Source organism: Megalops cyprinoides, chromosome 19, assembly GCF_013368585.1.
Source record: "Megalops cyprinoides isolate fMegCyp1 chromosome 19, fMegCyp1.pri, whole genome shotgun sequence".
Taxonomy (NCBI): Eukaryota; Metazoa; Chordata; class Actinopteri; order Elopiformes; family Megalopidae; genus Megalops; species Megalops cyprinoides.
Window position 1 is genome coordinate 7,295,557 of NC_050601.1, and position 12,299 is coordinate 7,307,855.

General features: G+C 41.9%; 1 protein-coding gene across 2 annotated transcripts; it reads right to left on the reverse strand.

The window, feature by feature from the left end:
• Window positions 1-551: 551 nt before the first annotated feature.
• LOC118794140 (transcription factor Sox-10-like) lies at window positions 552-5,863 on the reverse strand. 2 transcript variants are annotated; one of them, XM_036552321.1, is made up of 4 exons: window positions 4,948-5,863; window positions 2,516-2,778; window positions 1,962-2,048; window positions 552-1,922 (listed from the first exon to the last, which is right to left on the reverse strand). In XM_036552321.1, the coding sequence occupies exons 1-4, from the start codon at window positions 5,385-5,387 to the stop codon at window positions 1,267-1,269; spliced, it is 1,446 nt and encodes a 481-aa protein (XP_036408214.1). In that variant the 5' UTR covers window positions 5,388-5,863; the 3' UTR covers window positions 552-1,266. The 2 variants fall into 2 exon arrangements, with proteins under 2 accessions (XP_036408214.1, XP_036408213.1); XM_036552320.1 differs by having other exon boundaries at window positions 552-2,048.
• Window positions 5,864-12,299: the final 6,436 nt, after the last annotated feature.

The following is a 12,299-nucleotide window of genomic DNA, read 5'->3' on the forward strand; positions in this document are numbered from 1 at the left end:
CAATAATACTTATTGGACTGAATGTCTCTCTTCTAATGTCTCTCTTTATGTCTTTCTGCTCCCTCTCTCAATCACTCGTTCACTCGCTCACCGACTCGCTCACTTCATTAAATTAATTTATTCTCTTGCAACTGAGTGAGTTTGACCTTCCGGAAAATTGCCCCATATGAAGTATGCAATAAAGAAAAAAACTAGAAAATGAATATTTTACACTAAATATGTACATTTCAGAACACAAAAAATTGGAAAAGGGCAGTGGTGCAGACTTTTCAGTGTAATAATGGCAACAAAAAAACAACACTAATGACAATGATAATAATTGTCATAATAACATTGATGACAATAATGATACATTGTTTTATGATAACACAAATAAAATAGACTTCATTTTGGTTAATAGAAAAGGATTATTCATATAAAAGAATTATCTTGTACCTATGAATGTACACATAATTTTGTAATCTTTGCACCTCCTTCCTCAAACTCTGCATGTTGTTAGGAAACCAATGCTGAACCAAGTTATATCATTGCTGAGAAATTCATATCAATCATAACAGTACATTTATGCACAACATATCAGATGTAATTTGGACAAATTTAATTTTAAACTGCCTTGTGTTTGTGCTAGAATAATCTATGTAGAACAAAAGCTTACACTACTGTATTTTTAGTGAAAAGACGTTCATCTCTTGGTCTTTCATTTTTTGGCCTGAAGACTTTTTGGTGGTGTTCATTAAAAAAAACCTAACAATGACAAATTGGTCTGACAATATGAATACTTGTACCATAAATATTTTTAATGGAGGAGACACTCATAAGTACATGTGGAAGGCATGGCACTAAAAAAGTTTCATGACAATATTGCTACACATCATGCCTCAGGTGTAGACAGACAGATTTTTGATGTACTGCGTCTTTCTTAGAACATTTTGTTTTCTGCCCTGCTTCTTCTTTCTGCTTTCTTTCTGCCTAAAAACACTGGGGAAGACAGTACACTTTCATTCTTATTTTTTCAAACTTGGTGTAAGCTTAATTTCCAATGGAGGATGAAACCCTCTACTTCACATGGAAAAGGGTAACACACCGCCCCGTATTATCCTAGAAAAGACCCAAACCTTTAAATATATACCTTAACTCCCCTGCCCTCCCCAGTCTTTCTGAATCAAACCCAAAAATACAAAGGACCGTAGGGACTGACACACCCCCCCTTCCCAATCTGAAACTAAACCAGGACTACATCTGCGTTCCTGTGGGCACCACCCGCTCTCAGGGGCGGGAGAGGGTGGTGTAGACAGGCTGTTCCCAGTGCGGCGGGCTGTGCGACTGAGGCACGCTGCTGGGGTCGGTGATGGCCGTGTACAGGGGCCTCTGGGAAGGGCCCATGTAGGAGAAGGCGGAGTACAGGCCCGAGGGCTGGCCCGAGTGGGCGTAGTAGGAACCGGAGGGTTGATGGTCGCCATACTCAAACTGGGCCCTGGATGCCAAGGTGGGGAAGGCAGAGCCGTAATGGGGGAGGCTGAGAGGGGTGTAGGTGACGTGGGACCCGCCCGAGGCGGCCTCCGTGAAGTGGGCCCCCGCCCCGGACTCGCTCTTGATCTGGGCCTTGGAGGGGTCGGCGCCTAGGGAGGGGGACTGGTGGTGTGGCGGCTGCGGCTGCTGCTGCTTGGACAGCCAAGCCGCGGAGTGTCCGCTGGCGGCGGCCAGGGCCGAGGAGATTCCATACGCGTAGGGCGAGGCCGAGGACCCCGCCCCGCCTGCCCCGCCTTGCCCAACGCCCGGGTGCCCGTTGGGTGGCAGGTACTGGTCAAACTCGTTCACGTCAAACGGCTCCATGTTGGCCATCACCTCGTGGCTGATCTCCCCGATGTCCATGTTGCCGAAATCGATGTGGGGCTTCCCTCCTGACCCAGATGCCCCCTCCCCTCCAGCCCCCAGCCCTCCCCGGGACCCCCCAGCGCCACTGCCATCTCTCTTCCCCTCCGCTGATTTCCCAGACTGCAGTTCGGTCTTGGGGGTCGTGGGGGGAGTGGGCGGGCTGTGGCTCTGGCCTGCAAGGAGACGTGACACCCAATCAGAAATGAAACAGACAGAGGGCTTCCACTGCAGTAACTGCTGTCTCCTGTGCAAGATACACAAGGGGGAAGAGCAGAGACTGAAGAAATGCATACAACATAAAAGAAGCCAGCTGAACCAACTGCAGCATCTAGCCAATTCATGGCAGTCAGTGCAGCATAGTGGTTAAGGAGCAGGACTCGCAACCAAAAGGTTGCTGGTTTGATTCCCCACTGGAGCACTGCTGCTGTACCCTTTGGCAAGGTACTTAGCCCACAACTGCTTAAATATCCAGCTTTATAAATGGATAACATTGTAAAAAACTGTAACTGACGTAAGTTGCTCTGGATAAGACCGTCTGCTGAATGCCAGCAATGTAATTCACTACAGGAGCTTCTGCTTTGCCTGTGCGGTGCAGCATATTGAGAGGGAAAGCTTGGATGAGTGTGCCACTAGAGCTCACCTGCCGAGTGGGGGTGATGTCCGTCGGCCAGCGGTGACCCCGCCCCCCCAGTGTGGGCCACATCCAGGTGGAGGCTCTTGTAGTGCGACTGGCTGTGGCTGACCTCGCCCTCGGAGTGGGCGTCGCCCTCGGAGCTGGACCCGGGCTTGCCGTTCTTGCGGCGCCGCGGCTGGTACTTGTACTCGGGGTAGTCCTTCTTGTGCTGCTTGCGCAGCCTCTCGGCCTCCTCGATGAACGGCCTCTTGTCGGTCTCGTTCAGGAGCCTGAGTGGGGGGAGAAAGAGGGAGGCACTGAGAGTCATCAGATGTCTCACCAAAATAAGACATGCAGAGTTTTGCTGTGAGTGTTGTCCTGGCGGGTCAAAGATGTATACAGCGTTTACCCACAGCGTGCAAATTAGGGTTCATTCCGTACCTCACAGACTTTGTAACCTAAACAATGCGAAATGTATTTGCCCTTTTCACAAGCACACAGCAAACTATATATACAGCTGAATGAATGGCCAGCAAGTTAAAGCACTGTGCTCAAGGAAATAACAGCTGGACAAGGTTTCCTAGACAACACAATCCTCAAATAATGGAGTGAAGTAAAGAAAACCTGTGAAAACTGTAAAAATCTGACAAAATCTCTAAAAATGTACCTTAACTGATTTACTATGATCATTCTTTAGAAAGCACTTAATTATACCACCAACAGCTTAGTACAGTGAAACAGTATGTGAAACATAGTGTCAGTGAGATAGTGGTTGCAGACAAATGGGAAGTGATGATGGTTAGGTCAGGAGGTTAGTATGGGATATTATTATTATTATTAAAGTACAAAATAATTAAACATCTTTTTATTGCTTATTCTCTGATTCTACAGTGTATCTCTCTTTTGCAAAGGTGCATATCTACGGTACCTTTCCACCTCATTCTGAACTCAAAACCAGAGTAAGAGAAGCCCCATAGAGTGCACCTATATATGTAATAATGATGGAATATGACACCATAATAGGTTTTAAGTTTGTAAAAATACCAAAATGAGGGAAAATATTTCTGTATATTAATATCTACTGGCACCAGCCACAAATGCATTACGTGACATATCTATGGCCAAAATTTGATTTATTGCAAAATATATCATATAGCATTATTTAGATGACATTATATCAATAGCAGACAAAGTACAAACATTCTGCAAAATTTAAAATTTAGAATGAGTCAGACTCCCTTACAAAGATCCTTCTACTGCAGTTGTAATGCAATTACAAATCAGAGACAAAGTTGTACACTGTATTCATAACTGAGATACAGAATTATGATCTGAGACTGACATGAGAAAATACTGCCCTTTAAAACACTCTCAATTCATTATTTTTCTTGAGCAATTACACAATCATGCATGAACTCAGAATTAACCCTTTTAACCACTTTGCCAATGCTGGGACTTCATTGGTTTAATCAATTAGGCTAACTTCCGTGAAGCACAGGCCAAATATGGAATAGTTTCAATTCCGTATTTGCTTTAGGAAAAAAAAACTGTTCCGAGCAGGACATCAGTTACTGACTAGTATTCTGAAATGTAGGTTATGGTTCACAGCACTGATTCACATGCAAGATCCCTGCGGTTTGTTAGTTCAAATGGTGTGGCACTTAACCACAGACGCCATACAAACTAATGATCACTTCTTTCTCCCAATGGAAATCATTTAACCAAGTTTCATCCTTATTCACTCATGTGTTTTTATCATGTTCACAGACAGACAGACATACAAACAAGACAGACTAACATGCAGGGGCGTTCACAAAGCCTCCACTCCATCTACCAGCGGCAGACATAGAAAGCGAGCTTTCGCTTTGACGAGATCCGAGTTTTGAGCTTCGTTCCAAAAATGATGCAAGGGTACTAAACAACTCACAGTTTATTAACTTAAATCTCAAAAGAATCCCACATCTGTGATGAGCAGATGACTGAAAACGTATCACCTTAGCCTAAATGCACCCTGTCTTCCAAAATGCAGGAAGTTACTTCGTGTTCTGTGGGGAGGAATGTAACCTAGTGCATTACCGAATTAACACGGTCAATAAACAAGTAAACAGACAGACAAACCATTTATCATAGTCATGTGAAGCACCACATTTTATCCACTTCACGTCAGCACCGGATAACTGCACCCTGCGGTAACAAGTTTTCATTTATGTAAATGAACAGAACGGTCATTCCAGATTTCACCAGCACGCTACCTTTTCAAAAAGTATCACTAGTTATTTAAAAAAAAAATGTAGTCAGGTGAACAACTCCGTGCAAGAATATAATACATTAAAACACTGACCCAGACTGGGAGTACAGGAGTGAACATATGATGCTGGCCTGCACAAATTTCCAATACCCCTGCGAGTGGGGAAAGCTCTGGCCTAAGTTTCATCTCGGCTCAGCAATCGCTGTCTTACCTCCAGAGTTTTCCCAGCGTTTTGCTGAGCTCTGCGTTGTGCAGGTGAGGGTACTGGTCGGCCAGCTTGCGTCGCGCCGCCTGGGCCCAGACCATAAAGGCGTTCATCGGCCGCTTCACGTGGGGCTTGCTCTTGTTCCCCGAGTTCACGCGCACGGGCATGGGCACCAGGGTCCAGTCGTAGCCGTTCAGCACCTGGCTGACCGCCTCACGGATGCCGATGGGGAAGCGGTCGTCGTCGTCGTCCGACTTGACCACCATCCCGCCGGAAGCCCCGCCGGCCTCATCGCCAACGCCGGACATCTGCACCTGCGGCCCGGATAGAGGTGAGTCCCGCCCACCCGCCGCCCCGGAGGAGTGACCCGGCGACAGCGAGTGACCATCGTCCGAGGCCCCAGGACTCATCTCCACTTCAGACAAACTCTGCTCCTCTCCTGACATGTCGTCTACTGTCTTCTTACTTGTTTCAAAAGAAAAGTCCCTTCTTCAGTCGAGCGACAGACAGATCAATATATCCGTGCAGCTAGCCTATTCTGATGAATAACTCCTAGGTATACCTATGTATTGTGTGTTACTGCTTATCTCCAGTAACTTCCTTCCTAACAGCAGTAGACTTCTGTTATTCTATAAATTCAATATTTGATTCGATATATATGGCATTTCTTCTTCTCAGTGTGCAGTTTATATAAACTTCCAGTCAGTCTCAGCTGTAAACCTTTGTCTCAGTTCCAGAATTCCGCAGGTGCACCACGTGAAACGTCTTTCCATTCGTAGAAGTACAATCCCAGGTGAGATGCAGTAGGCCTACACCTCTCTATATTTATTTCTCCTCTCCTCCCTTTTACTCTCACTCTCTGGCTCAGACTCCAGTAATATATTGTCCTCTTCTGTCCTTTATTGTAAAAATTATTTACAGGTGACACCTATGGGAGAATAAAAAAGGATATATCATTTTTGTGTTATCTCAAAAACCATTCACATTAAATAACATTTTAACTGTAACTTGTTGTGATAAAGGCAATGAAGTAGAGAGAAGAGTTTATTCAGGAGATAAATCTTAACTCTCAGTACACATTTCAGTGACTCTTACTTTTTGTTTTTCACATTTTTATATGACAGCTTCAGATACAATGAATATGGCAAGGACACACCAACTTAAATTTGTAATTTAATTTTCAGACTGATTGCTTTAATGATGGTAATATATAGTTTTAGTGTTATTGATTATTATTGTTGTTGTTGGTGGTGGTGGAAGGCCTGGTCATAGTAACAAAATTTACATTTCCAATTATCACTATACTCATTACTCAATTACAAACACATTGTGTATATGCAGTGAATACTTAAGAAGGTGTCCAAAGCGACCATTTAAGTTCAGGACTTCGGAGCGAATTAAACTGTGGATACTGCCCCGCTTGCAGTAACTACTTACATTTGCGCAGTGTACTACGTGATGTTTAAGGACATTAAGACGACCTAACATTGATAGTTTCAATGTTTCAGTTCAGTGACAGTGTTTATGATACACAAAGCGATAAGTGTATGCAGTTTTTTCTGCGTCTCGCAGAATGATATAAGAACTAATCACGCCAAATCAATGAACGTGTAGGAATACATTCTACCTCATTCACATATCGGCGTCAGTTTACCAGAGCCAAGCTGGCCCCGTCTGTCTGTGTTATTCTAGCCCAGGCCTCATTCGCGCTAACAAGCTACTGTTTAAGGCTTGGCAGTTATTGCAAGTTCCCCGGAGAGCAAGTGTTGGAATGATACGAGCCCGCACCAACACAGGCCTTCGATTTATACCGCCGAGTTCTTAAATAAACAGGGACCGGCGCTGGAAATATAAACCGCATGTGGGTATATGTGTCTGTGCGCGTGTGTGAATTGGACAGTGTGTATTTGTGAAAGTGTATATATGTTGGTAAAATGTAGGGTTTTGTCCATAGAATCGTGGCGCTACTCTCGTGGACATGACCCCGGCGTTTTAATTAAATGAGGGAGTGAGACCCCAGGAACACAAATATGCAAATTTACATTTATCGTATAACTTGTTTTTAACTAATTATATATGATTCTCTCTTTGGACGATTCGTAAGAAAAAGTAAAATTCACAGAAGAACTAAGACTTTCGAGATAAGACTCAAACGGAAGTGTAGGCTACTCGTGAAGTTTAAAACAACTGAATATTGCTGTATTTGCGTTAACTGCAGAGATTCTGAAACAAATACACCCATCTGTGCTCTGCAAAATGATGAAAATGAAACATTGTTTGTTCGGTTTTAAAACTGTTTGCTTTGTTTGGACTGTTAATGTCAGACGGAGAGTTAAACATACAAAAGCAGATATACAGTCCAGAACTTGCATGTTAAATTCAGGTTATCGCCTCGGTTTCAAAACTGCCAGATACACTGTTGCAGTCAAACCTCCTTTAGATAGCACCTGTTACCTCAAAGGTTCTCGTTGGATTTAGTTTTAGACGGCGCACACCTGGTCTATTACTAATAGGCTAGATCACGACAAGGCTTCGCGGCTGCTTCTCATCGTTTGATGCACGGAGAGAAAACCGTCACTGTCCTCACTGCGATTGAGTTACTGCTTGGGGGGTGGGGGTCCACTCACGCTTGTTTTTGCCAGGTCACAAGCCTTGCAGGGTGACCTGTGTTTAATTACGGTTGCGCCAATGGATCGCAGTCCTCTAAACACCATACGGTATTAATCATACCGCAATTCCCCTGACAATCAGCTTTTAATTAAGACCGAAGCTCGGGTGGCTCATATGGAGCATGTCCAGTTTTGTCATACACTGGCATCGCCTTGTGATATTGTATTTCCGTGACATGTCACAGCTCGAAGGCACGCTCTGTCTGGGACGTGGTAGCGCACACACCACTCCTTTGGCACAGGTATTTATCTAGGTGTTTGTCCTTCTGTATGTGCATGTTCGAGGTACGTTACAATTTATCCACCTGCCTGCCTACCAATTCCTCATGTCTGCTGTCGGTCCGTTCATTGATCCATTTCTTGTTTGCATTTATCTGTACTTATGAATGCAGATATCTGCGTTTGGTATATGATCTGTTTACTTCACAGAGGACTTTTGGGTATTTGCAACTTGGTAGGATGATGTAACATTAATTGTAACGACAGTACTGGTCCAGCCCAGACACGCTCGCTCTACATGTTCACCAAACAGAGCGCCTCTGTTCCAACTCCGACACGTTCCGTTTTGTCAATGAACACGCCGCGACACAAAGCGAGCATTCTCCCTAGCCTGTGCGTCAATTTAGCACACAACTTCAGAAACACAAATCGCTGTCTGTCTATTGATCCGACGCCATATATCTATATTTGGAACAATTTTCTATATATATCTCGGTCAGCGTAAATGTTATACTTCACTGTTAGTAGCCCTTCGTTTTCTCTTATTAATTATTTCCTCCCTGCCTCATACTTGCTCATCTATGTGCAAAACCTTTTCCCCATCTTTGTATGTGCATAGTGGTTTAAATAGGTTTAAATTGTTATGGTTTTAATCATAATTTCAATGTATCCAGTGTATATGGAAAAAGTAAACACCAAACTATCGTATAATCTTTTTACTTCATGACAGGACCCATCAAAATTCGTGTAAGCCATATATACCTTTTCCGTTCTATAAACCGATCCCCAATATGCAGTTTTTCATGTTTACTTTGTCTAAAATTGTCTTGATTTGAAATAAGTCAGTAGCGAGAGGAATGGATAAATAAAATTGTTTGAAGGTTAAGTGCTGATTAGGGGACGATTACAGAGTATGACTTAGCTCTGTGGAATGCGTCACAGTTCTGATGAAATTTCAGTTTGCATCTGAACAAGGAATCTGTGCGAATTAGTGGCCTCGTAGACTCTCCAGTGTTAGGTTTTGCACGTTCAAACATACAGACCGTGTTTCTCAAGTTATGTCAGACATGTCCTTAATTCAAGCACAAAACCAATTAATTATACCCTAATGAGTATCTGTAATGAAACATTGGAATCTTCGATCCTTTTGCTCACGTGATACATGCGCACCAGAGAAATTCAGATCTAAATGTCAATTATTTCGAATGCCCCACAAGTACGGCTCTTCTTTCCATAATATTGAGAAGTTACTTTGATATGCAGCATTACGATTAAGTTAGCACAAATTCCCTGCTTTAGTTCTTTTCAAGCTAAATGTATGATTCGTGATTTTTGGGTATGCGTGATGAGGCGGGATGAATTTGTAGTTCAGAAATTGTAATGGGTGGCTCAAATAAGAACGAGATTGATATTACATGTGGTATTTACTTATACATATTTTAGAATTAGTAGCAGGCATGTCGTTGCTAACATGTATTGACAAGTACTTTTATTATTAACAGTGCTAGTTTTTGGATCCTATCAAACGTATCCATAAGAACATTGACAATTACATAGAAAATACCTTTTAGTTATGTTACAGTTACACGTCTGGTATTTGCGGCCGATTTTTCATTTTAATAAAAGCCTGCTTTTACCATACAACACGCCCTCTTTAGTTAGAGGACCAACGACTAGTTCTGAGGCTGAGAGAGTTTAACAACGATAACAAGAAATACAGCACCATAATTGCAAACTATGTTGATATAGTGATAGATATATAACCAGAATAACTTATTTCACCCCAGCCTGAATTCAACGAATATAAAATTGATTGATTGTTATCGTTTTTAGTTTAAGTTTAGTTTAAGTTGTGATTAACAGGGCAAAGTTTACAGTTAATCCGAAACATTTCGTGGAACTCGAACAGTTCTCGGAATTCTTTCAACACCGGCTTACATGAACACGTACAATAACTACTTATATCCTCTTTCTTCCAAATATATGTAAGATACTTCCTAGCTTTCTCCAGGTGGTATTTTGTGTGAAGCAAGCATGTCTACACCAATGGAAAAAGCATGTTCAAACAGTTCATTTGGAGCCGTGAACAAATTGTTCACGATAGCTGTGAATATGCAGTAAGTGGGGATGCTCCCATTTCACATTAATGCTGCTTGTAGACTGAAAAATAATTGTCGCATAGGCTATATTACATCAAGCCCAATATAAATTTTATTTAATTCCAGTAGATATTCAAAATAGAAAACCCCCGCCACAATTAATTTAAAATCTGAAAAGCATTTCAGACATATATCCAATATAATAAAACTGAATTTCAACTTTTATATCACAAAACCATCACAATCGAGAATCATAACGAAAACAATCCCTGCTAATGTACACTAAACGTTGATTCAAGCATTCCTACATAAAGCCTATAAAAGAGCTAAAAACCAATTACGCTAGTGGTAATAGCCTAATAGCAATAGGCCATCAAATAATGAACATTGTCATCATCATAGAGATGATTATACACATCACTTTTTTACTTAAAAAATCTGATTTTTTTTAGTACTGTGGAACTGTATTTCTACATATGCAATTTTGACGGAATTGACTTAAAGCATCCTAATATGATACAACACACCCAAAGACGAAAAAGAGAGACAGAGGGTCAGAGAGAAATATAGTAGGAGTGATAAGCGCCTTACTTCTGCCGAGAAAAAAGGTCGCCCGCCTAGCACGAGAGTCCGTGTGTTCCCGAGCTTCCCCAGTGTGACGCTCGCGCTCGCTTCCCAGCCCCCTCGCTCGCGCTGCCCCGCTATGAATGCCTGCTCTGTGTCGCGCGCCGGGGCTTAAAGAGCTCCGTTGTGTGAGCAAAAGGGGCAAAAAGGAAATTTAGCGGAAAAAAAATCTTAAAGGAACAGCAAACTTACACGGAGGCGACGCCGATGATTGGTCGGTCATTAGTTTCTTCGTTTCCTGCGAGAGGGCGGGATTTATAGGGAATGTAACCATCATTCTCAACATTACACTAAAAAAGGTACAATTTTCATCCCAGAATGCAGGCCTATTTTTGAGTTAGCTGGAAGTTTTTTTGCACGATCTAAAAGTATGAGCATTATATTTTAGATGTTTTGACGTGCACAAATATTTTTACTTTGTGAGTAGCAGTGATTGAGCACGAACATGGATGATCAAGATATTCATATTCACTTATCTCATTGGAGAAGCTTAATGCCCAGTTCATTCCAGTTGCTTCCATAGCATCATATTATTGCACTGAATTATGATATATGAAGAACTGCACGGTCATCAGTTTAAGAGTAGGAAAGTACATGTAGGTAGATGATTAGGGATTACCATGCACATTCTGTTGTTGATGCAAGGGCAATTTATGTATTTACAATTTAATCCAGTGGTTTGAAGAGGTTCTTGGGCCCAGGTGATGTGGTTTTGGATTTCTTTACATGGTGCCATGCAGGTGAAACATCTTAATTACAGAGTCTTGGATAAAAGTGAGGACAGAATGAGTTTGGATTAAAGCTGCCTTTTATGGAGGAGTAGAGAGCTGTACGTTCCATGCCACAGAGCTGTCCTCATGTCTATACACGTATTCATAGTTTCATAAAATCCATTAGGAAATTAATTTAGAGCAGAAAAGCAAAATGTGGGGATTTATAACTGTTAATGAGTGCATCTGTGCTGAACACCTCACCTTTGAGTCTGCCTCTGATCATTTTTATATGAAATCTCTTTAAGGGGAAGACCGAGTTTATCTATACAGTACATCCTGTGTTTCAAGAAAACATAAAAATAAACCAGACTCCGAAGTGCTTTAAATAGGATTATTCACGTGGACATGTGGGGTTTTTTTGCCGCTGTGTAGGGCAGACTGATTGCCTATATGCCAACAGCATGCAAGGCATACCGTAGAAGCTGCTCTCCATAACTCTTTATGCTAAACCTTGACACAACTGTGAGCACAGTGCTGTAGGCTTAGTTTCAAGCTTTGACAAAAACACTGAACTATAGAGGACTCGGTATACAAAGAAATATTTACTCAAATCAGTTCACACAGAGCAGAAAGCTGGACACAGCAGAAAGGCTACATTAAGGCCTCTAATTTCAATCCAAATGCAATGTGTTTTCAGTAATATATTTAAATGTGTCAGTGTGTCTCAGATCTTGCGCATAGCTTTGCAGTCATTGAAATCAACACAGAAACACAACACAAGTCATGAAAAAACGTAAGTTTTGCCTATATTCATTAATGAAAATTAAGAAAAAAAAAACAGTTGCATAGTTTTATTGAATCCCAGTGTCTCTGGGAGGATATTGGCAAAACTTAAATATTGGGAAAACTTATTTAAACATCAATACCCATTAAATCAGTCCTTTATCAAAAGTCACAGAAGCATTTTAATTTTCAACAGGTAATTTAAATAAGCACAAAAAGAAAGGCTTCCTAAATCCATCATTCTTTAGGTA